Here is a 22827-nt window from a genome sequence, read left to right on the forward strand (position 1 = left end):
CCAGCACAACATGCGTCAGAATTCTTTTGGAAACTTATTAAAGCATACTATAGTTTCTTATTTAATAAGTCTAAGATGGAGCCCAGATATTTGTATTTCTGCTTTCTTTTCAGGAGATACTGATGTGATTGGTCTTATGTAAGGAATGCTATAGACAAGTCATTCCATTTCCTTCAAACCATGAAATAAAAGGAGTCTTGCATTTAGACAGGAGTTACTCTTGAACTAAGGCAGTGCGTACTCCTGGCTGAGTATGGAGAGTGTTAAAGTTAGCACGAGCCTGTCAGTGTAGCACTGTAACTGTTAGTCAAGTCTGTCTAGGCTGAAAGTCGTCTAGGTGAAGTCTAGAGCAGTAGGAAGGGGTGGAACAGATTGGGACTGTAGGCTACAGGCTCTTTTTGTCTCTTGGAATCAAAACCAATAGTTGGTCTATTAATCAAAAAAGAGAGCTAAGGATTGAACAGGTCTGTAATCCCAAGTATTCTGGAGGTTGAGACAGGAGGATTGTAAAGTATGCCTGGGCTACATGCTGAATTTAGAGCCATTCCAGCAACTTAAATAAATAAGATCCTGTCTTATCATAACAGTAAGTAAAAACCAGGGTTGAGCTATAGCTCAGTGATACAGTGTCTGCTTAATGTGCAGGAGGCCATAGGTTCAGTCCCCATTATTGGGGCCGGTGGAGTAGGATGTGAGGAAAACATTTTAAAGGATTCTTACTTAAAATTTTTATGTTTACATTCAATAATTTTAATTCTCCAATATTTTAATCTAAAACCTTTGAATATGTTGTTGACTTGAATCCTACCTTTCTTTTCTATGTTTTGATTCTAACAGACTGACGATACTAACAGTCAGTTGTTGTGGGAGGTCTCTGCAGGCTGTAGAGCAGGCAGGGAAAGAGCCTGCTGAGGGAAGATCGAAACTCGGTCCACCCTGATGTAGGTAACCGGTGCGGGGCCGAGATGTCTTGGAGTCTGATATATTCAGATATAGCTTGTATATTTTTGCCAAATTTAAGCACAGTGCAATTTTGGATAAAGTTTCCAGATAACAACTCATCCCCTTGAGTTCAGCCAAGTTCAAGATATGTTTACCATGGAGCTCTTTACAAAGTACATGTATGGCTTCTTCCCTGAAATGGGTTCTCTTGACTCAGAAACAGTGCTCAAGATAAGGGTCTAGGGCGAGTGACTGAGTAAGCACAGTGTCTGTGGGTGTCACGGCTGGCCTGGCCCTAGGATGACACAGAAGTCATTTAGTCTCTTGTAAAGTACAGATGACATCTCTCACCAGGAAAAGTTTCAAGGCCTAGAAGCAATGTTCAAGATTTAGGGGGGAAGGGTCTGGGATTAACAAACATAATGTTCTGAGTGAGATGGGCAGAGACAGGTTCCGCAGGTAGCAAAGGATTTCCAGGTTGTAAACTACATTTTCCCCCAACATTCTGGGAGAACAGCCAAATAGCTTCTCCCTTTGGAGAGCGCAGGGGAGATCAGGTGTGTGTTTAATTTTCCTGGCTTCTCTAGTGCTTATCTGTGTACACAGGATCTTTTTGCCCTCTACACATTTTCTTGAGTTTTGAGGTTGGTTTTTTGCTTTGCTTTGTTTTTGTTTTTATGCGTGTGTTTATTTGGGCTTTGCAATTCAAAGGGATATATGTTCACTACGTCAGAGAAGGTGAGGCTGCTGGTCACATTGTGTCTGAAGTCAGGAGGCAGAGGGAGATGAATTCAAGGTTGTTAAATAGAGCTAAAGCTTGGCACTTGCAAAGATATCAGAATATTCTATTTTTATATCTTTTCTCTGATATCTGGTATGATAGTATGTAAAAACATACATAGTGTATTATGTGTGCTTAATTCACCTGTGAATTTTATTTTACTTCATAGCCATTTACTTTTCAGACATTTTAGAGCATTTCATTTGATTTTAATTAAAATAACTACTCTAGTTTAGCATTCTAAATTGATTAATTTACATAATATTTAATCCAGTTATTAATTATGTAAATACAGTTGGCATAAACAGTCTTGAAGGTAAATACAACTGGCTCCTGTTAGGCGTTTAATGCAGTTACTGGGTACAAAGTATGTAAACAGAGTGAAGATTGACCCGTTCAATCAGTTAGTACATCTTACAGTATTACTTAGGGGTTGGAAAGATGGCTCAGCAGTAAGAATACTTGTTTTTACAAAGGACCAGAGTTCAGTTTCCAGCACCTGTGTCAGGGAGCTTACAACCCCAAGTAACTTCAGCTCCAGGGGATCCAATGCTCTGCACTCTTCTGGCCTCTGTGGGTACGTGCATGCACTCACACAAACACACATACCTACATATGAACTAGAGAATAAATCTTTAAAAAAAAAAATAGATGGGTTATTCAGACTCAGATATTCTTTTTCTTTTTCTTTCCTTTCTATTCCTCTTTTTCCCCAGGATTGATCGATTTTTTTTTTTTTTTTTTTTTTTTTTTTGCGGGGGCTGGAGGGCGGGATTGTTTCTAAATGCTTACTGCTTTGCTAATCCTAAATATTGATATAAAATTGTAAAATGCTTTTAACATAATGAAAAGTTTGTTAGTCTGCTAGACTTTCTATTTAGAACTCTGTGAAAACCCTCCATGAGAAGTCTGAGTTTCAGCAGTCAGCGAAGCAGTGTCTTAAAGGAAAGGTGACCTCTGCCAGACAGGAGCAGAGGAAACCCATGACCTTGCTATATGCCGGGCAGAACTGTGCCCTGTGTACGGACTGTTACAGTTGCCAGAAGCTGGGGCTCCAGAGATGGTGGCCCGCATGGTGACAGTGTGGGGAATAATTGACACCAGAGGATGATGGGTGCTTGCCTGGAATCTCAGCTCCATCTCCTGTGTGTATGACAATCACCAAGTTTCTCCCCAGACTTGCCTCTCAGACCTCTGCACAGAAGAGAGAGGTATTGACAGTTTTGTTGAAGTATGAAAGAACGAGGTGGAATGAGTCTTTCGTGAATGTTTGTTAAATAATAAAGGGCCTGTTTTAGTTTAGCTAAAAAGGATGAAACTAAAGAAATTTCGTTTCAGGCATCATTTGAATTAGTACAGAGTCTGGTGAGGAAGGATGGAGCTACCAATGCCTCCCACATTGCCTTACTCCAGAGGTGGTGATGTTTTGTTTTTCTGAGACAGTGTCTCACTGCGATGCTCAGACTGGCCTCAAGCATACTATCCTCCTGCCTCATCCTCTTGAGTGCTGGGATTGTAGACAAACACCACCCTGCCCAGCTGCCATTTTTTCATTCTAGAGTAATTTTATGAATACCATTAATTTCACTTGATTACTTTTATTAACTCAAATATTTTCACGTTTTTAAAATTACATTTCTAAATTGTTATCTTTATAATTTTAAATTATATTGTATTTTGGTTAATTTTCTTATGAGTTGCTTTCGTGAAAAAATAATTATCTTTTTTTAATCTAATTCAAATTTTAGTTCTATCTGATTTCATCACAAGGACTTCATTTAGATGACATTGTATGCTTGAACAAAAGTGTAACACTTTAAAGCAATCTCTCACTCTCCTTTCTCTCTTCTTTTGTTTATAGGAGTCCGCAGGAGGAGATCTTCAGTCTCCTTTAACCCCAGAAAGCATCAATGGCACGGACGATGAACGGACACCGGATGTGACACAGAACTCGGAGCCAAGGGCTGAGCCAGCTCAGAATGCGCTGCCATTCTCACATAGGTACCCGTTCAACTCAGCAATCATGATTCAGTAGGATGTGCAAATATCAGAATGTGCTGCTGTTCTCACATAGGTACCCGTTCAACTCAGCAATCATGATTCAGTAGGATGTGCAAATATGGAGGCTTATTTGGTTCAGAAACTCTTGAGTGGAAAGCCCAGGTCAGACTTCTTTAATTAATTTGTTGTTTTTGGTTGCTCAAATTGACTGAATGAATATTTTCATTATCTGTGTGGAAAAAGGGATAGTGAGTTAATTATACAAGAAACTTTTTCAATGGAACAAAACATAAATCCTTTTTTGGGGGTTTGTTTGTTTGTTTGTTTGTTTCAAGACAGGGATTCTCTGTGTAACAGCCCTGGCTGTCCTAGAACTTGTTCTGTAGACCAGACTGGCCTTGAACTCACAAAGATCCACCTGCTTCTGCCTCCTGAGTGCTGGGAAAATCTCTTCTATTTTTTGAAGACCCCTTTTGTTACCTAGTTTTCTGTTTTCATGTGTGTAACTTAAGAATTATACATTGTAATTAGAAGCAATCGGATTCCCACTTTAAAGTGAAGCTTCACTGTAGTCCTAGAGGTGTCGTACCACGGTTCACAGATGACAGCTGATACCAGGCTGGAGCCTGTGAAAAGTAATGGCAGACTGTTTTGTGTACCAACAGAAGAAAAGCTTAAATTGCTTCTGAATTTTAAAAAGAATTCTGTAGTCTAAAAGATACAGTGTGTTCTAAATGTATTATAAGCTAATTACATTAATTATTGGCCACACTGTGTTATTATTAGACTGTAAAGAGGAATGTGAAATGGTACTATTGAAATTATTTTTTTAACAAAGCCTATCTGTAATCTGCCTTAACATTAATTTTTACTCTTATCTGAATAGTAGTTTATGTAAAATTAAGAAAATAGTTTTATTTTACTGCACATTGTTTTGGAGGGACCAAGTTTTAGAAAATTAAATTTTTTGACAAATTAAAAGTTGAAAAGTGAAAGCTTGGCAGTGGTGGCACACGCCTTTAGTCCCAGCACTCAGGAGGCAGAGGCAGGCGGATCTCTGTGAGTTCAAGGCCAGCCTGGGCAACAGAGTGAGTTCCAGGACAGGCTTCAAAGCTACACAGAGAAACCCTGTCTGGGGGGTGGGGGGAGAGTTCAAAGTGACATATTTTAAGCTGTCCTAAGTGAATTTTAATTTTCATTTAACTGTATAAAGTAATAGGTTCATAGGATTAATCATATTAGACAAGCACTGAGTAATCTTATCAGGCTGAGGAGGAAGGAAATCAGGCGTGATTTTTAAGACTAAATGGGATATTTTGAATGTAAGGATGCTCTACTACCAACTCTACATATGATAGTAAAACATTTTGAAGTAGGTTGTTCATGATTTGAGTTACTGTAGTGCAAGTGCTTTTTTTCTCTAGCTATACAGAGAGCTGAACTCAGGAAACCCTCATTCCCTCAATCTGACGACTACCACACATTCATGTTGATGTAGTGAGCAGTCTTTTAACAAGACTGCAATTCTTTGATAGCATTACAAAAATTACATTATTTAATTATAAAGAATGATATTGTAGGACAGGATTCTAAAATATTTTAACTGCATTAAGGAAAGGAAAAACTTCCTTTCTATCAAGTAATATTTAACCTTTCCATTTAAAAGACTGAACTGCACTGATCGTAATTATATAATTAATTTAACACCTAAATTGAGCCATCTGTACTGAATACTGTGGCATTTGGAAATAGGAATTTTTAAATTTAACGTTTGTAAAAGCTCCTTCTAGTTTATACATTTAAAATTTCCTAAATGTTTATTGTTTTCCTAATCCTTAATATTGATGTTACTTCCCTAGAATTGGTCCCCATCTACTGACTCTTTCCTGTGTTCTTGGGTGTCTGTTAGGAACCACTTTTACCTTGAAGATACTTCTGTGACCCATGACTTGTCATGGAGGATTTGACAGTGTTCTAAATGGAAAACTTAGGAGATCAGTTTAACCTTACAATTATGTTGAAGGCATTTTATAATCATACAGTTTTTCTTATTATTTTAAGAATTCCCAGCTATAGGATTTTATAAAAGTATTCCTTTTAATTCAATGATACATGATTCAGGATTCATCTGCTTCCTTGATTGAAATAAAGATTTTCATGGGAGGTAGATTATTTACAGTTACTGCAAGGATTCCTGATTGTCAAAACGATAGAAGACCTCAGAGATGGTATTATTCAAGATTTCCCAAACGATGGTAGTTTCAAATCAACTTAATAGGTTTTTCATGGCTTCTGAAAAAGAAGATAAGTAGCAGACATCAGTAAAGCTGACTGTAGTGTTTCATTCAGTGTTACGCATACGTATGTGCATGCTGACTTACAATGTGAAGCATCATAGTTTGAAAGCATATGCCTTTGGCTTATGAGAAAACTAAATCCTAAAATTTAGTTTATGTGTCCTAGGTCCAGTTGCTCATTAGTAATCACTTTGATTTGACAGCTCAGTTCTTCAGACCCTGCCCTAGTATGTATATAGGTATACATATCATAATGCATACATAATAATTTTAAAAAAATTTTATGTGTATGGGTGTTTTGCATGCAGGCATGCCCATGCCTGGTGCCCAAAGAAGCCAGAAAAGGGTGTCAGGTCCCCTAGAACTAGAGTTACAGATGGTTGTGAGCCACTATGTGGGTGCTGGTATCTGAACCTTGAGCAACCTATAAGAGCAACAAGTGCTTTTAAGCACTGAGCCAACTTTTCAGCCTGTGTTGTATTATTTTAAAAGCAAATCCTAGATCCATAATTTCATCCACAATAGTTTCTTAAAATTATCTTGAACTTTTAAGGAAATATAACTAAGCTGTGACAGTTTTATTTTCCCTAATTCAGTGGCATAATGCCTTACCTTGACTCATCTACTACTTTCTTTGAATTTTAAAAACTATACTGCTGAATTAAAGTGTAAGCATATGAGCTCTTATGTGCTCTTTAGTCAAGTGCTGTAGGACTGTTTTGTGTCCCTTTCATAAACTATGCAAAGATAGTCTAATCGAATATGTTTTGAAGAGTGAACACTCTTTGGTCTATTTTAAATGCTTTCAAAAGGTTAGGAGATGGAAAACAGGAAAACGTGAGGGTGAATGTTTACTAATTTCTTTGAGGATATGTTATTACATCTTTTCTAAATTGCTTTTTTCTTTATAATTATTTTTAACTTACATGATAATATCCTTTTGGGATTGAACAAAAACTCATTGACAAACTGAAGTGACTTTTGAGGGTGTAATTTGAGACTGTAGTCTTAAACTAGCTGGTAACTAAAATGCACTTAGATCCTAATAGACGAACTTGTGTGGACACGTGTACAAAAGTTTCCCTCTCTCCTTCAAGGTAATGGTTTGCTTCCTGGTGTCGTTTGTTTGGAATTCTAGAATGTGTTCTCTCTTACAATAAGTGTTTAGATTTTTTTAAATAAGATTTAAGACAACCCAAATTCTCTCAGAAGTATTAAGTTTTATATTATTGTAGTGCTGTTGGAATGTGATACTGAAATATACTACTGAAAATTAAAATTTTTTATTTTGTTAATTATAACTTTGATTCTCAGAGATGCAGTATTATATTGGTAAATAACTGCTATAATGTTTTTGAGAGTTCAGAACTTATATCAGCAGTTTGTGAAGCTATTTTTGTACTGACAATTTTTGATAAGTTTGGCTACTGTAATGGAAAATAGGCTCTTTCAAGCACTGATTATATTTGGAGTCTTCTAACGTTTGGATAATACATTCTTATGGTGCTGCTGGACTTTATGCACTTTGAGGGTACTGCATGTATCTTCTATTCTGTTAGAGATTTCACTGCCACTTCTTGTGTGTTTGCAACAACTCATTAAAAGGTGTATGCAGAAATACTTTCTAGTATATTGCTTTTTGCTATAAAACAGTATAATAGTAAAAACCTGGGTTGATCCACTCCATTTATATCTATTATCTAAGTTTCAGAAAGGGGCTAGAATTGAAATTATATCTGGAGATTTTTCTGCAATTTCTATATTTTAGGTAACATTTTAACCAGTTTTTAAAAAATTATTTATATTTAAGTGAGCTAAAGTATACCAGAATGTACTTTTTATAAATTAGATACAGTTTGTACTTATTTGCCAATGTTACAACAGAAAAGAGTGACTAGTGTTATGAAACCTAAGCACTGCCTGGCACACTGGCATACGCCTTCCGTCCTCGAGAGATAGGGGCAAGTAGAGCTCCATGAGTTCCAGGCCAGCCAGGGTTCCATAGTGGGACCTTGTCTCAAAAGGGTCTAACTTACCATGTGTTATGTACATCTAGGCATACATCTCCTTCCTTTTTAAGTAGTAAACAGAACTTAGAAGGTTGTAGTTAGGAGCTAAAGTAAAAATAATAGCTGTAGATAATTTTTGTTTAGATAAATCTATAAAGCTGGGATTTGACTTAATAAGAATTGATTTTTATTACTGATAAAATTATAGGCAAAAATTTTACATTGTACAGTTCCCTTAACTGCTATAGTTGTGACTTTCATTGTCAAACCTCAAAAATTATACTAGATTTTTCAGAATTAATATGAAAGCTAAGAAAAGTTGCGATCATAACTCAGCAATTTAGGGATACAGAATTTACTTTACCATAATTGTGAAAGGGTGGCATTTTATAACAAGTGCCATCTTGCTAATTTGCTGCTTAAATACTGATCTGCATTCTCTGTAAACTGAGAAGCAATTTATGTCTTTTAAAATAAAATGCAACAAAGAATATAGTTTATCGACCAAGATTGTTAAGTAGTTTTCTGAATAGATATACCTGATTTTCTGTCTTAAATTTTTGCAAAACTACTTTGCATTTTTTTCTGAAGTCATCCAAGATTTTGTGGAAATGTTAAAAATTGCTAAAGCCTTTTGTGAGGCATTATCACTCAGTATAGGTTATTTATAAGAAGAAATGATCCTGTGAGACCCAGACATTTCTAAGCTACTTCCAGTATGGGCTAGTCCCTTGTCTTCCCTTTCCAGCTGTTCCTATTAATGAAGGAGGGTATGAAGTCATTCATCCCAGTGGCTGTCAGCTTCTTTCTACAGCTGTCTAGCTGGAGTTAGCTATGTGGTACCTGGCCATGGATGAGATTGGTGTAGACTATGATCTCTTCCCTTGGAGGACTTTTAAAAACCATTGTGTGGATTCTATTGGAGAGAGGTTTATGATTTGGACAGGTCTGCTCTGGTACATAAGGAAAATGCTTTTATTTCTAATTGATTTTACTTTTAAGAGTATTAAGGGTTGAGACCAAAATATAACAAACATAGAGAAAGGCAGACAAGCTACATACATAGTGAAATTTGTGGTATGGGTGATCGTAAAGAGTGATGAGGTTAAATGGAGTGTGTAAATTACTGAAGTTTTTAGAAGTGAAGCCAGAGGGGTGTTATCTAGTGACAGCTGACTTCTTCCAGACCTTTGAAACTAACCTGTAAAGTCAGGCAAATGCTTGTTTCAGACATTAAAATGACTCACACTTCACATGAAAATAAAATGACAGTTTGCTAAAGAATGTTGAAAGTCTGCCCCAGTGCTTCCTTGCTGTGAAGTCTGGAAGTGTGGATATGAAAACTACTGAAACAACTAGACACCGTGTTCGTTTATGTCAGTTTGCCGTTTACAGTTTAGCTTGTTGACCAATATGTTAATTTTTATGACTTTTACTAAATTGAAGTTTAAAAATAGTAAGACTTTGGAGATAGAAGAAACTTTGACCATTATGTAGTTCAGAAATCACTTCATGGGCTGGAGAGATGGCTCAGTGGTTAAGAGCACTGACTCTTCCAGAGGTCCTGAGTTCAATTCCTAGCAACCACATGGTGGCTCAGAACCATTTACAATGGGATCTGATGCCCTCTTCTGTCATGAAGATGTACAGGAGAACAGAACACTCATACGTAAATAAATAAATAAATAAATAAATAAATAAATAAATAAATAAATAAATAAATAAATAAATAAATCTTTAAAAGAAAGAAAGAAATCACTTCTTTTTACAAAAGTAGAAACAGAACCAGAGTGTTCTTAACTTTATCTGCTAAATGGATGGATTGCATCAGAGAGCTCTCCAGAAATTTGGGTCATTAGAGTCTCACCTGGCCAAGGGAGTTCTCTCTGTATAAACTATAAGAGAGTGCCACTTTTCAAACACACCCTCCTGATTTTTATTATTGTTAAACTTACATGTTTGCCTCTGCATGTTTAACTCCCTATTCAGGAATTCTCATCTTCCAATCTAGGCCTCATTGACTTGAAAATGTCTAGCTATCTCTCATATATTTCTACTTATTTTAGATAAACAGTAAATAATGAATAGTTTTTTTTAACAAATAAATTTTCTGTTTCTGTTGTTAACTGAGATAATAGAACAAGGTACATCAAAGTGATTCAAGTTGTTCATTAACATAAACACATATATTTAGTAGAACTAGCAAAGTTACATATTTGAAGAATAATCATCTTGATATCATAATTCTAACAAAAGGCTGTTAATATTCCCCTTACTATTTGTTTATTTTTTTGTTTATTCATGTATTTTGGTTTTTTGAGACAGGGTTTCTCTGTCCTGGAACTCACTCCGTAGACCAGGCTGGCCTCAGACTCAAGAGATCCGCCTGCCTCTGCCTCCCAAGTGCTGGGATTAAAGGCATGTGCCAACATTGCCAGGCTCCCTTGACTATTTTTAATGGCAGCTTTTTAGAGAAATAATTCACATGCTAAACAGTACTTAATATACTATTTACTATTCACATATTAAAATGTACAATTCAGTAGTTTTAATATATTCACATAATTCTACAACCTTAACTATTAATGAATTTTCACCATGCCTGCCCCTTGTCCAAGATAAAAACAAACCTGTACCCATCAGGAATTTCCTCCTTTGCCTACATATACATATTCTCCTTCATCTCCAACACTAAACAATCGTGAATCTATTCTGCCTGTGAGGGCTTCTCTGTTCTGTACATTCCATGTATAAGAACTCATATGATATGCACTGAGTCCTACGTTCATTCAGTGGTAATGCTTTAGAGGAATCACCAGACTGTTGTGGCAAGCACCTGCACCAATTTGCACTTCTTTCACTAGAGTACAAGGGTTGTTTTCTTTACATAGCAGCAGAACTTTTTATTGTTGGTCTCCCTCAACCCTCCTGCAGCTGGCTTTGAACCCAGAGCCCCAAGTGTGTTAAGTCAGCGCTCTGCACTGAGCAGCATCCTTTTCCCTCATCTTTTTTGTGAGCGCCATCCTCCTGGATGAATCTGTATTTGATTGTGATTTTAGTTTCCCTAATGGCATCTTTTTGATATGCCTATAGACCACTTGTATATCTTCAGAGAGCTGCTACTCAGATCCTTTACCCAGTTCCAGTTGAGATTTGTCTCTTTATTTTTGATTTTTGGGAGTCCTTTATATATTCTAGATATTAAACTTTTATCATGTAAATGATTTGCAAATGGTTTCTCTAATTCAGTAGGTTGTCTCTCTTTTTTTTTTTTGGAAGTGCTTTGCAGTCTAAAAGTTTTAACAGGGACTGGAGAGATGGCTTGGTGGTTAAGAGCACTGGCTGCTCTTTCAGAGGACCCTGGTTCAATTCCCAGCAGCACATGGTGACTCACAACCATCTATAATGAGATTTGGTGCCCTCTTCTGGTGTGCAGGGACACTTGCAGGCAGAACACTGTATACATAATAAATGAATATTTTTTAAAAAAAGTTTTAACATTTTTTTAATTTTTGATTTACTTATATTTTTTCTTTAGTTGCTTGTGTTTTTGATGTCATATGTTAAGCAATCACTGACTCGTCTGAGGTCACAAGATTTGCAACACTTATTTTCTCCTGAGTTTTCAGCTTTTCAGTTTTAATCCCTGATCCATTTTTTGCATATGATATGAGGTAGAGACTTGCTTTTTTTCTTTTATGTGATTATCTACTTTTCTCAGTACTATTTTTTTTAAGGCCATTCCTTTTTCATTGAAAATACCTTGGCATTCTGAACAAAGATCATAAAAATGGAAATTTATTTCTGGGCCCTCAGTTCTGGCCCGTTGATACGTTCTCCCCTTATACCAGTACTACATTGCCTTCATTATTTTAGCTCTGGATTAATCTTTAAAATTGGGAAGTAGGATTTGTATAGCCTTTTTCTTCTCTTTAAAGGTTGACTCTTAAGTCCCTAAAATTTCTTCTTCTTTTTTTTTTTCTTTTTCTTTTTCATTTTTGTTTTTTTAAGGCAGGGTTTCTCTGTGTAGCTTTGGAGTCTGTCCTGGAACTCGCTCTGTAGACCAGATGGGCCTTGAACTCACAGAGATCCACCTGCCTCTACCTCCCAAATTCTGGGATTAAAGGCGTGCGCCACCACTGCCTGGCTTGAGTCCTTAAAATTTCTAAGCAAAGTTTATTCTATAGAAATTTCCTCTACATTCCTACAGAGAAACTGTTTGGGATTCTGATAAGGATTTATTAAAATTAAAGTATCAATCTTAGTAGTTTTAAAGTGGATTCCTTAGGATTTTTCATGGATAAATTAAGTTTTCTGCCAATTGGTACAGCTTTAGTGTATTACTTTCTGTCTAGGTACCTTGTGTTTCAGTTTCCTGGCTAAATGCCCTACCTAGTACAGTATGAAGTACTAGGAACAGTGGGATCTTTTCCATTAGAATCTTTGACCAACTATCAACTGTGCAGTCTTTGTAGCTACTGTTTATCAGGACTGACAAGTCCCGTGTTCCTAGATTGTTAGCATTTCCCATCACACTAATTCCTGTTAGTGATTTCTTCTCTTATGCCCCCATAATGTGATGGTTTTACTATTTTATGCATTAGCAAAGTCAGCAATATCCATTATTTCAAAGGAAAAAAGGAACGTGATAGGAAAAATTCTTATAAAAATACTAATATTTTTAAAGAACATAACACTGGGCATACTTATAACTGTATTCAAATGTGGAGATTTCCTGTCTTTTTTCTCTCTTCATCGTATAGGAAGTAGTCATTATATAGAGAGAATATGAAGAGAGTTCACTTGCTACCTAATTTTTAAGGTGTATTGTTTTGCATATTAAAGTTATTCATTTCAGATCATTGATTTCTAGTATAATTATTGCTCTACAAATGGCTTTTTTCTTATTGCACCGTCAGCTGGTTGTTTTAAATGATCACGTCTATGATCAGTACTTTTTTTTGACAGTGTTCCACCCAGTTTGCTTTGGAGGATTTGTGTTTTGGAGCACAGGCATTTTAAAGAGTTTAGTAAACTTGTGCATTTATCTTCAAGCAATGCAGCAATGCTATGGTTATCTCATAGGACATTTTAAAAGCTTTGCGTGCTTAGTGGAATAGGAAGTCCTGAAGAAATTAATGTTAAAAAAAACTTTTACTCCCATCTACCTGAGACACCAAAGGGGTTTGTTTAAATTTTCAACAATAAAAGTAGTCCATGACACTCTTAAACTGCAACCTTAAATAGTTCTGGAAAATGCTTTCTTAATCCAAGGTAATAACTTTGGTGTCTATAAATGTGGGGTTAATGGCAGTGCTTGTTAGAAAATGTGTTTTTAGAAAACTTGTTTGATCCTGTGGCTTAATAATATTTTTGTAGCTAAATTTTTTTAGGATATGCTTATTTGTAAGCTAAATTACTATTAAAGAAACCACGTAAGGACTTTCTCATGTTCTATAAAATACAGTACTCCCCTGTCCAATACAGAGAATAAATAATATTAACTTGCTAACTTATGTAATGAAACAGATCATGTGTGTTGTCTAAGTCCAAGCACACTGCTGCTGTATATACCCTTTGCTTGGCTTGGCTTGGCTTGGCTTGGCTTGGCTTGGCTTGGCTTTGCTTTGCTTTGTTTTGTGAGATGGGGTCTGGCAATGTAGCTCAGACTGACCTTGAACTTTCTTCTTGTCTTAGCTTCCCAAGGGCTGGAATTACAGGTGTTCACCACCACCACCCAGCTGGTAGTCATACCTCTTTCAAGAGGTATTAACTGTTTTATCATGATTATATGTGGCCACAAAGTCTTAGGTTCCATGACAAAGAAAGAGAAGGATCTTTAATGGGATTTTAGGAGCCTTATCACGTACAGGACCTGCTAGGAATCAGGCCCTGAACTCATATTAGAGTTTTGCAGGAGAAAGATTTATTAGGCAGTGAGAAATAAATACAAAATATCATGTATCTAAATAGATTCCTATCCTTTTCTCCAACTACCACTTTTTTTCAAAAAAAAAATTCTACTTGAATATTTTTTTCTTTTTATGGAAAAGTTGGACTCTTTATTCCCTTTCATCCTATACTTACTGGATAGTGGTGGTTTTTTGGTTTTTTGTTTTTGTCTTTTTCAAGTTAAAAAAAAAATCAGTTTTCCAAGATGGATTTTTTTTTTTTTTCCTTACTGTGAAGACAGCCAATTTTCCTTGCTGGAGAACTTCTCTGGCCTTGGTTATTTTTTTAACTTAGTGAAGTCACTATTTTCCTTGGAAGAAGAGCATCTGCAGTGATTCTAATTGAAAGATACAAATGATCCTGACTGAGAGAAGCTTCTGGAAGAAGCATGGCAGTTTCAAAAGACCCAGTTGTGCAGTTTTAACGTTGAAGAATGAAAAGAAAGTCGTTCTTTTAAAGAAGACACCTGCTTGAATTCTGTGTGGAGAGGACAACTAAGCTGTCGCCATCTAGAGAAAGAAGAGAGGGACTTGGGCAGATACTTCATGGTTAGAACTTTGGAGAATGCCATGATACTTGCTTCACCAATTTTCAGAAGACTGAAAAGCCTTTGATGGAGGAAGGAAAAAAACAGCAACCTGGTTTTCTTGGACTTCTAAATAGAACTGATTCATGGATGTTATTTGTTTTGAAACTTAACAACTATAGATAAAAATAACATAGAGCAATTTTTCTACATGTGATCTTGGCGCATGTGACACTGTTGTCCTGAATCCACCTCCCTACCTCACAGGGATGTTGTGAGGCAGATGTTAAATCTCTGAAGAAATGTCTATAACTAGCAATTCATGCCTTTCTCTTTGTTTATAGTTTCTGTTTATTTAAAAATGTATAAGTGCTTTATTATCTACAAATGAATATTAGGTCACCTTTTGGAAGATAATGGCATTGTATTTGATTTATCAATGAGCATCCTGTACAAAGAATTAATTTGGTTACATGAGGTCTTAAATTGATTCTTTTACAAATGAGCCTTCATACAATAATAATAAAAGCTATAGTAAAAATGTCTGGGTTCCCCTTTTATTTAATTGGTATTACTATACAAATAAAGATTTGATGGATACTTCATAATAGATAGGAAGAAAATTCATATCTATTAAATCAGAGGCAATCAGGAAGTGAATTGAAGGATTCAAGCTTATACACTGATATTTGTAAACAAATAAAATTTTTTCCTATATGACCATATCATTGAAATACTTACTTTATGACTAAGCCTATGTACTGTAAAAAAGGGAAACAAATATAGTACTAGGGCAGGGGTACTCAACGTCTGGATTGTGACCCCTTGGGTCAAATGGCCTTTTCACAGGAGTAGCCTGAGACCATCAGAAAACACAGTATTTGCATTACAATTCATAACAGTAGCAAAATTACAGTTATGAAGTAACAACGAAAATAATTTGATGGTTGGGGGGGTCATCACAACATAAGGAACTATGTAAGAGGGTCACAGCATTAGGAGGATTGAGAACCACTGCTCTAGGGAAAGTGTTGAAGGTGGTGGTCTGGTTGTTTGGTTGATTTTGCAGTGGTGGGGAGGTAGGACCCAGTAGGTCACATATGCTAGACAGGCATGCCTAACACTGCGATACACCCTTGTCCATAATACCTTTTAGGAAACCTTACAAACTTCTAGAACCTACTACCTAACTATCCTACACACCCTAGATCACTCAAAGGATACACATGTAGGAATGGGAACTATAATAGAAGGGACCTTTCTTTTGCTGACTCAGTTTAGTAAAAGAAATTAATCATTTTCCCCCTCCTATTCCCCCCAACCCCTGTGTGTGCATGTGTGTGTTTCCTTGTTGGCTTTTGTTTTTGCAGTGCTAAGAATCAAACCTAGGATCTTTACATGCTAAGCAAGCTTGTTACCAGTGAGCTTTATCCACAGCCTGATTGCTTATTTAATAGTTTTTGTGATCCACAGTCATTTAAGCATTTTGTGCATATCTATTGATCTAAGTTGGTGAAAGTGGTCCGTACTGTAGTCTTCCATATCCACTTGAACATACACACTTGAATACTACAATAAACATATTTGGGGAATTTTGTTCTTACTAAAAATTATGTAAACAGTGAGCTATGCAGTAAATTTGAGAACAGTCATGAAATTGTTGGTAAACTTTTTCTATTGTATTTATATTTATATAAGAATAAAGCCTCAGAATTAATCTGAACCTTACTTTTTACATACCAAAAATGTAATTTTAATTTTAAGAAGTCAGTTATTGCTTAAAATACTTATTAAAGAAGTATCCTTGGGCTGGAGAGATGGCTCACAGGTTAAGAGCACTGGATACTCTTCTAGGAGTTCTGAGTTCAATTCCCAGCAACCACATGGTGGCTCACAGCCATCTGTAATGAGATCTGGTGCCCTCTTCTGATGTGCAGGCATACATGCAGGCAGAACACTGTATACATAACAAATAAGTTGATCTTTAAAAAAACTCTGTATTTGAAAAAAGTATCCCCCATAATGCATCTAATATAATATATGCTTGCTTTTCTAATTGATGTATTATGGAAACAAGTGTTAAAGTTTGTGAACATGTGCTTCAGAAACAGTAGAAACATACAATAGTACCAGTCATTACCTTAGCAGTGTTAATTTGTCTATATTTAAAACCATGCTTTCTTCCACCAGTTTTATTATGGGAATAATTTATAGGATGTATCCCAAACCTAATTTGATTCAAGAAGGAATTAGCTTTATGGGAAAATATGAATTTAGAATGAACATCCTTGATGAAGAATTTTGGAATATGAAATGCTTCAAAAACTGAAACTTTTATTCAAGTATCACTATGATGCCACAAATGGAAGATTATGCATCTGACCACATGTAGTGACTCATAGTCAACATTCAGGCAGATAAAAAAATCTTGTATAAAATAAAGTGTATATAAAGCATAAATGAATTTCACTCACAAGGTACCTCATTATGTACATGAAAAAATGTTTTAAATCTGAAGCAATTCCAGTTCCAAGTGTTTTAGATAGGATGCTTTCATCTGTAATGTAATGGTTTTGTTGTCATTTTGGTCTCTAAAAGTTCAGAATGTTCTTGACCATTTCAAGAACATAGGGATTGTACTTAGGTTCTTCTGGCTCAGCCACCAGTACTAGTCACTTAAGCAAGTAAGCAAGTGACTTTGTCTCTCTGAGTGACAGTTTTCATCTCTTAGGTAAAAGGGAAATGTTAAGATGTGATTTCTAAGTAAGCTGGACTTGGTTATCTTCATGTGACCCTGTCTTTAGTCAAGAAATGAGTTAATATATCCTCTGTTTTCTGTGGCTGTGCCTGAGATTCAGTACTGGCTTTGTAATTGTTAAGACACATAATGTTACTGTGCTATATAAAGGAACCTTTTTCATACAGCAAATTAGCTAGCTCTGCCTTTAAATATAAGATTAGGAAAAAAGTAGTATCTTGTGCTTTGGCATAATATGCACACATAATTGAAATCATTTAAATTCCTCCCAGATGGCACTACAGATTCAAAATGTATAATACATCAGTTAACTACTTTTCAACAATAGATTCATGTAAAATTAGAACACTAGCCAAAGATATGGGATGAATTCATAAGCTCTTGGAGTGGATTATCATAATGAGATAAGTTTCAGAAACATATTGCTATCTGGTAACTAGACTTAGAGATTGATCAAGGTTGATAAATAGCTTATAGGTCGAATTAAATCTCCTATACTTGCAAATTTGGAGTTTAGCAGTATTAATAATATTTAGGCTGGGAATGTAGTTCAGTGAAGTCCTGGTTAGGTGGGTTCAATCATCAGCATGTGCGCATGCATACACAAATAATTAACTGACCAGTTGAGAATAAATTTGCTCTCTAAAGTCGCTTTCTTAGCATCATTTTACCAACCTATGGAAAATGATGGCATCAGATATGCATTCTTTGGGCAAGCAAGTTGAAAACCTTTAATGAGTGATGCACTACTGTGTCTGGAAAAGTGGTATAGACATCTAGCACCCTAAATAGTGCTAATTGATGCTTTACGTATGAGTCACACCTAACTGTCCTGCACAAGTTCTAGACGAGTTTATAGAGGTAAAATATTTCACACAGAGGCCAACAAAGGTCACCCTTTGCATTTAATTTACTGAAATTCAGTAATATCAAATTAAATGCCATGTTTTTTTTTTTTATTTTCTTTCGGAGGAGATATTTTGTAATGATTTATTTATGAATGTTAGTTCCAGAGTCTGAATGCAAGATTGTATGCAGTATCCTTAGTTCTTTTAAAGACTAAGTGATAATGGGGTATGTGGAAGTCTACTCATTAAAGAGTAGCCAGGTTTATATGTATCCTGTGTTTTTATAAATTTTGGATTTTTGTTGTCTCATGAGTAATAGAACAGACACTATTACCTATTTTTTCAGAGGAAAAAATGTGAAGAATAGAAATGTTAGGATTTTTTTTTAAAAAAGAAACTTAATATTTTTTTTATTCATAGAAATTGTCATACATGTATACAATATATCTTAGTCATATCAACCCCAAATTCCTCCTTCACACCTTCTACCTGCCTGCCTCCCTGCCTCCCTGCCTCCCTGCCTGCCTCTCTTCCTCCCTCCCTCCCTCCCTCCCTCCCTCCCTCCCTCCCTCCCTCCCTCCCTCCCTCCCTTCTTTCTACCCCACTGAGTTCAGTTCATGCAGTCTCCCTGGAGCATGGCTGTAAGGTCATCCATAGGAACTTGGGCAGCCTACCAGTAGTCATACCCAGGTTAGGGAGCTTTTATACATCTGTAGAAATCAGAATTAGAACTTGACTGATCTTCCACATCTCTGCTTAGTCTTTTCCTTGGTCTGTTGTGAAGGAATTTTAAGTCTAAAGTAGACCAAACTGCAAAAATAATAATTAACAGAATTTAGTCATCATTTGACACAAAAATAAGTTAGGATTGCCTAAAAGATACAATTGAAATGCAGTGAGTATTGAGTCTGTACACATTTATTCATACAAAACAAAACAAAACAAAACAAAACAATATCTCAGAGAAACCCTGTCTCAAAACAACAACAACAACAGCAAAACCAAGACATTTATTCATTTGAGGACATGATATGCATTTAGGTTAAGTCCACATGGTCATGCTCATTTATTTAATCATTTTTTTAATTCTTGACAATGTGTTTGATCAAGTTCACCTTCATCCCCTTCTCTTAGCCCCGCCCCAGGCACTCTGCAGCCCTTCTTCCTAGTACTTTCCTTCCCGCTTTCAGAGTTGCTTGTTCCCCCCAATGACCTACACAATTTAATAAGGGGTGTTTGCATGTGCATGGGTATAGTACTAGTCCCTGGAGCATGGACAGCTTCCCAGTGGCTGCATCCCTGAGAAAATTGCTCATCCTCCCCTAGCAGCCATTCACTCCTTAGATGAGAGGGTTGCCTCATATGTCTCTTCCCTGATCCATCCTAGAATGTTGACAAGCTCTATGTTGTGCAGATAACCATAGCTGCTGTGGAATTCATGAGGCAGTAGCCAAGCCGTGTCCAGAAGACATTTCACAGTACTCCTCCCCATCTTCTGTTTCTAGATTGTTTTCTGTTCCTCTTCTTTAATGTTCACTGACCCTTAATGGAGGGTGGTGAAAAGAGGTCCCATTTAGAGCTGAACACTCAACGGTCACTCTCAGCACCATGACCAGGTGATGAGTTTCTGCCTTAACCACTGCCCACTGCAAAAAGAAACTTGTCTGTATATAGTTGAGAATAGCATTGATCTCTGGGTATAAACAAATATTTTAAAAGATGATTTGCCATCGGGTTCATTTTGTAATTGTAACTAACATATGTCTTAGAGTCTAGCACATATGCTCATGTGTTTGTAGTTATAGTAGTCTTGATTATCTGTTAGTTTATATTTTCAAAGAATTATTGGGGGATCTTCGTTTGGATAATTTATATATGAGTATAGGTGACAGTAAAATATCCTTATATGTGATTTCTTTACTCTCTAATTAGTTAAAATGTAGTACTAAGACTACAGTCTATATATTTACCAAGTAGCTAGCTGTCGATCTTAGATCTTGGCTTAGAGCTAAGCAATACGTTCCTGAAATCATCAAAGGATCAGCATAGGATTGGCATGTATGTCCTAAGAGTGCTCACATTTTTGTGTAAGCATATTGCAACCCAAGAGCATCTAGAGAGACACTGTAAGAAGTTGAATCTTCCAACATAGCTGCAAAATGAGCGTATCTAGAAGTTAGAGGTATCTGGAAGGCACAGTTATGTCTGTGTAGTATTTAGTATGTGTGTGTGCATATACACATTATGAGTGCAAAGTCATCATCCAGAACAGTTACATACTCTACTGCCCTCCCTCATGGTGCTCCTAAGAACAGTCTCAATTGCCTTCCCAGATGCTCGATACATGATTTCTAACAAAGGAATATTGAGGAAGGCCTGTTGATGCTTGACTTGACCAGTGGATTGTATTGTGTAGGTTCAGGGTAGTTTGCCCTCATCTTGAGATCATAGAAATGATACCTAGAAAGATAAAGACTTAGAAGAAGTGAGAATTATTTCCTACTTAGCTTTAAGAGTAAAAGAATAGGAGGGAAGGTATATTTTTAGTTTTCTATCCTAAGTTTTTTGAGGACCTTTGACATGCTTATTCATCCTTGAATCTCAATGTCTGATATGGTGCATGACATACTGTAGAAGCACAATAAACATCTGTTGACTGATTATTTCTTCTATATTAGACCTGTTTTTTTCTCCCCTGTTATTAAGATAGAAAGTCCTTAAGGAAGATGGAAATATCTTACACCTGAAAAACATTAGAAAATACTATTGACTTACTTCATTTAATACATTGACTGCTTGAATTAAATTTGTAAAATATATAAACTGGTAGGCTGGCTATTTAGTAATCATCAAAATGTAATATCATGTATCTCAATAAAATAGAAATGTAAGTCTTTATGTGACCATGTGCTCCAATGCATATTGAGTACTTACAGTTACCTGAACTTGAAATACATTAGTTTCAGTCCTTACAACATCAGTAGGAATGTAGTTTGTAACAAGTAGTGTCATTGCCACTTTACAAACAGGAGAACTTGCAGAACAAGGGTATAAGACATTTACCCAGAGTCATCCTGGAAATTGCAAACAGAAACTTCCATTTCAATCCATCTTTTTAACTGAATTATAGATGCTGAGAAAATGTACTTGAAGAGATAAAAGCATTCATTCTTTCATTTTCAAGTACAGAGTAATGTACTCTGTTGATGTAATTATTTTGTTTTCCTCCCAGACTTGATTTTTTGTATTTACAAGTCTAAGTCTAAGTACAGCTTCAGCTTGCATTGCTGTTGTCAAAGTGTAGAGCTGGAGAGGGAGGAAGGGACGAAAGGAAAGGAGTGGGGAAGGAGGACAGGACAGGCCGACAGGGCGCTTGGCTGGTGTACTTTCTCACAGCTGTGTTAAAATAACTGGGAGAGGTGAGAGGAAGGACAAGTGCTACTCACCACGTGCAAGTGTCCAGTCCTTCCTGGCAGGGACAGCACAGCTGCGGAGCAGCTCAGGACTTGGGGATGGGGACCCAAGGCAGCTGGCTAGGCCGCATCAGCAGGCAGGGAGCAGGGGAGGGCAAAGTAGAGCCTGGCTCTAGCCCCCGTGTGCCCCTTCCCAGCAATCTGCTTTCTCCAGCTCTGCCCCACCTCTTAAAGGTACCCAAAGCAGAAACACCAGGGGAAGATCAAGTATTCAAATGCACGAGCCCATGGAGAACAGTGCAAGTTCAAACCCTAGCATTCCACACCTGGCTCAGGGCCATCTCCTAATGCAGAATGCATTCAGTTCAATTCCTGAAGTTTCTGTACTCTTAAAGTTCCAACACTGTGCCAGTCTGCATCTCAGCCGAGACTCAAGGCAGACTCTTAGCTGTGAGCCCTGGAAAATAAAAAACAAGTTACCTGCTAGGAATATACAGTGGCATAGAGTAAACGTTCCTATTCTACAAGGGAGAATTGGGGCGTACTCGGGGAGACCGAAACCCAGCAGGCAGGGCAAACTCCACAGCTCCTCATCAAAACTTTACAGCTTCTGGTAATAACTTCCTGGCTCCCAGCAGGCTTTGGCAGCATGTTCTTTCCTTCTAAGATGCAAATCTTAAATGTAGATACTAACTGAGCTAAACCTCTTTAGATAGTGTACATTTTCTTCATATAAAACTCAGAAGCCAAAATACATGAATGCCCAATTTTGTCAAATTTGTCAGACAGTTCTAAGTTGCTGAAACTTAATGAAGGAGAGGCACTTCTGATTATATTAAGCTCTGAATACCGTTTAGCACTACTGAGGTCTGCTGTGGGTATACTATAAGTAGTATCAGTTGGTACAATCTAAAATAAACTTCTCTTCTTGCATTTTTTTTAAATTCTCGTTTATAAAAATGTACCTGAAAGTGTAATTTTGCTTTCAAAAGATAATGCTTTTGTGGTGTGGGAGTAGAGTCCAGTGGCAGAGCACCTGCCCAGAACACATGAGCCCCTGGGTTCAGTCCGCAGCAGACTTAAGATCAACGGCTTCAAGTGGCATGATTCTTGAAGAAGCAGCATGGCAGCTAGACTTCCAGGTCTACATTCATATAGTTTCACCTAAAGTCTTCTACAAATCAGTGGTAATTATAGAGGTGCAGTTTAGCTGGTTGAGAAATAAGAAGTCAGTTATCACAAGTACAAACAGGAAGGTGTTTATTCCAGCAGGCTGTTAATATGGATGAATACAGTATTT

The 22827-nt window shown here is 36.7% G+C and overlaps 1 protein-coding gene across 3 annotated transcripts in view; it reads left to right on the plus strand.

Moving 5' to 3' along the window:
* Homer1 (homer scaffold protein 1) overlaps window positions 1-22827 on the plus strand; it is a 117434-nt gene that overhangs the window by 65243 nt on the left and 29364 nt on the right. For all 3 annotated transcript variants that reach the window (XM_076552071.1, XM_006981776.4, XM_006981777.4), the window contains one exon: window positions 3585-3724. In XM_076552071.1, the coding sequence (XP_076408186.1) occupies window positions 3585-3724 (140 nt within the window). The remainder of the gene's footprint in view (window positions 1-3584; window positions 3725-22827) is intronic.

This window comes from Peromyscus maniculatus, chromosome 15 (genome assembly GCF_049852395.1).
Source record: "Peromyscus maniculatus bairdii isolate BWxNUB_F1_BW_parent chromosome 15, HU_Pman_BW_mat_3.1, whole genome shotgun sequence".
NCBI classification, from domain to species: Eukaryota; Metazoa; Chordata; class Mammalia; order Rodentia; family Cricetidae; genus Peromyscus; species Peromyscus maniculatus.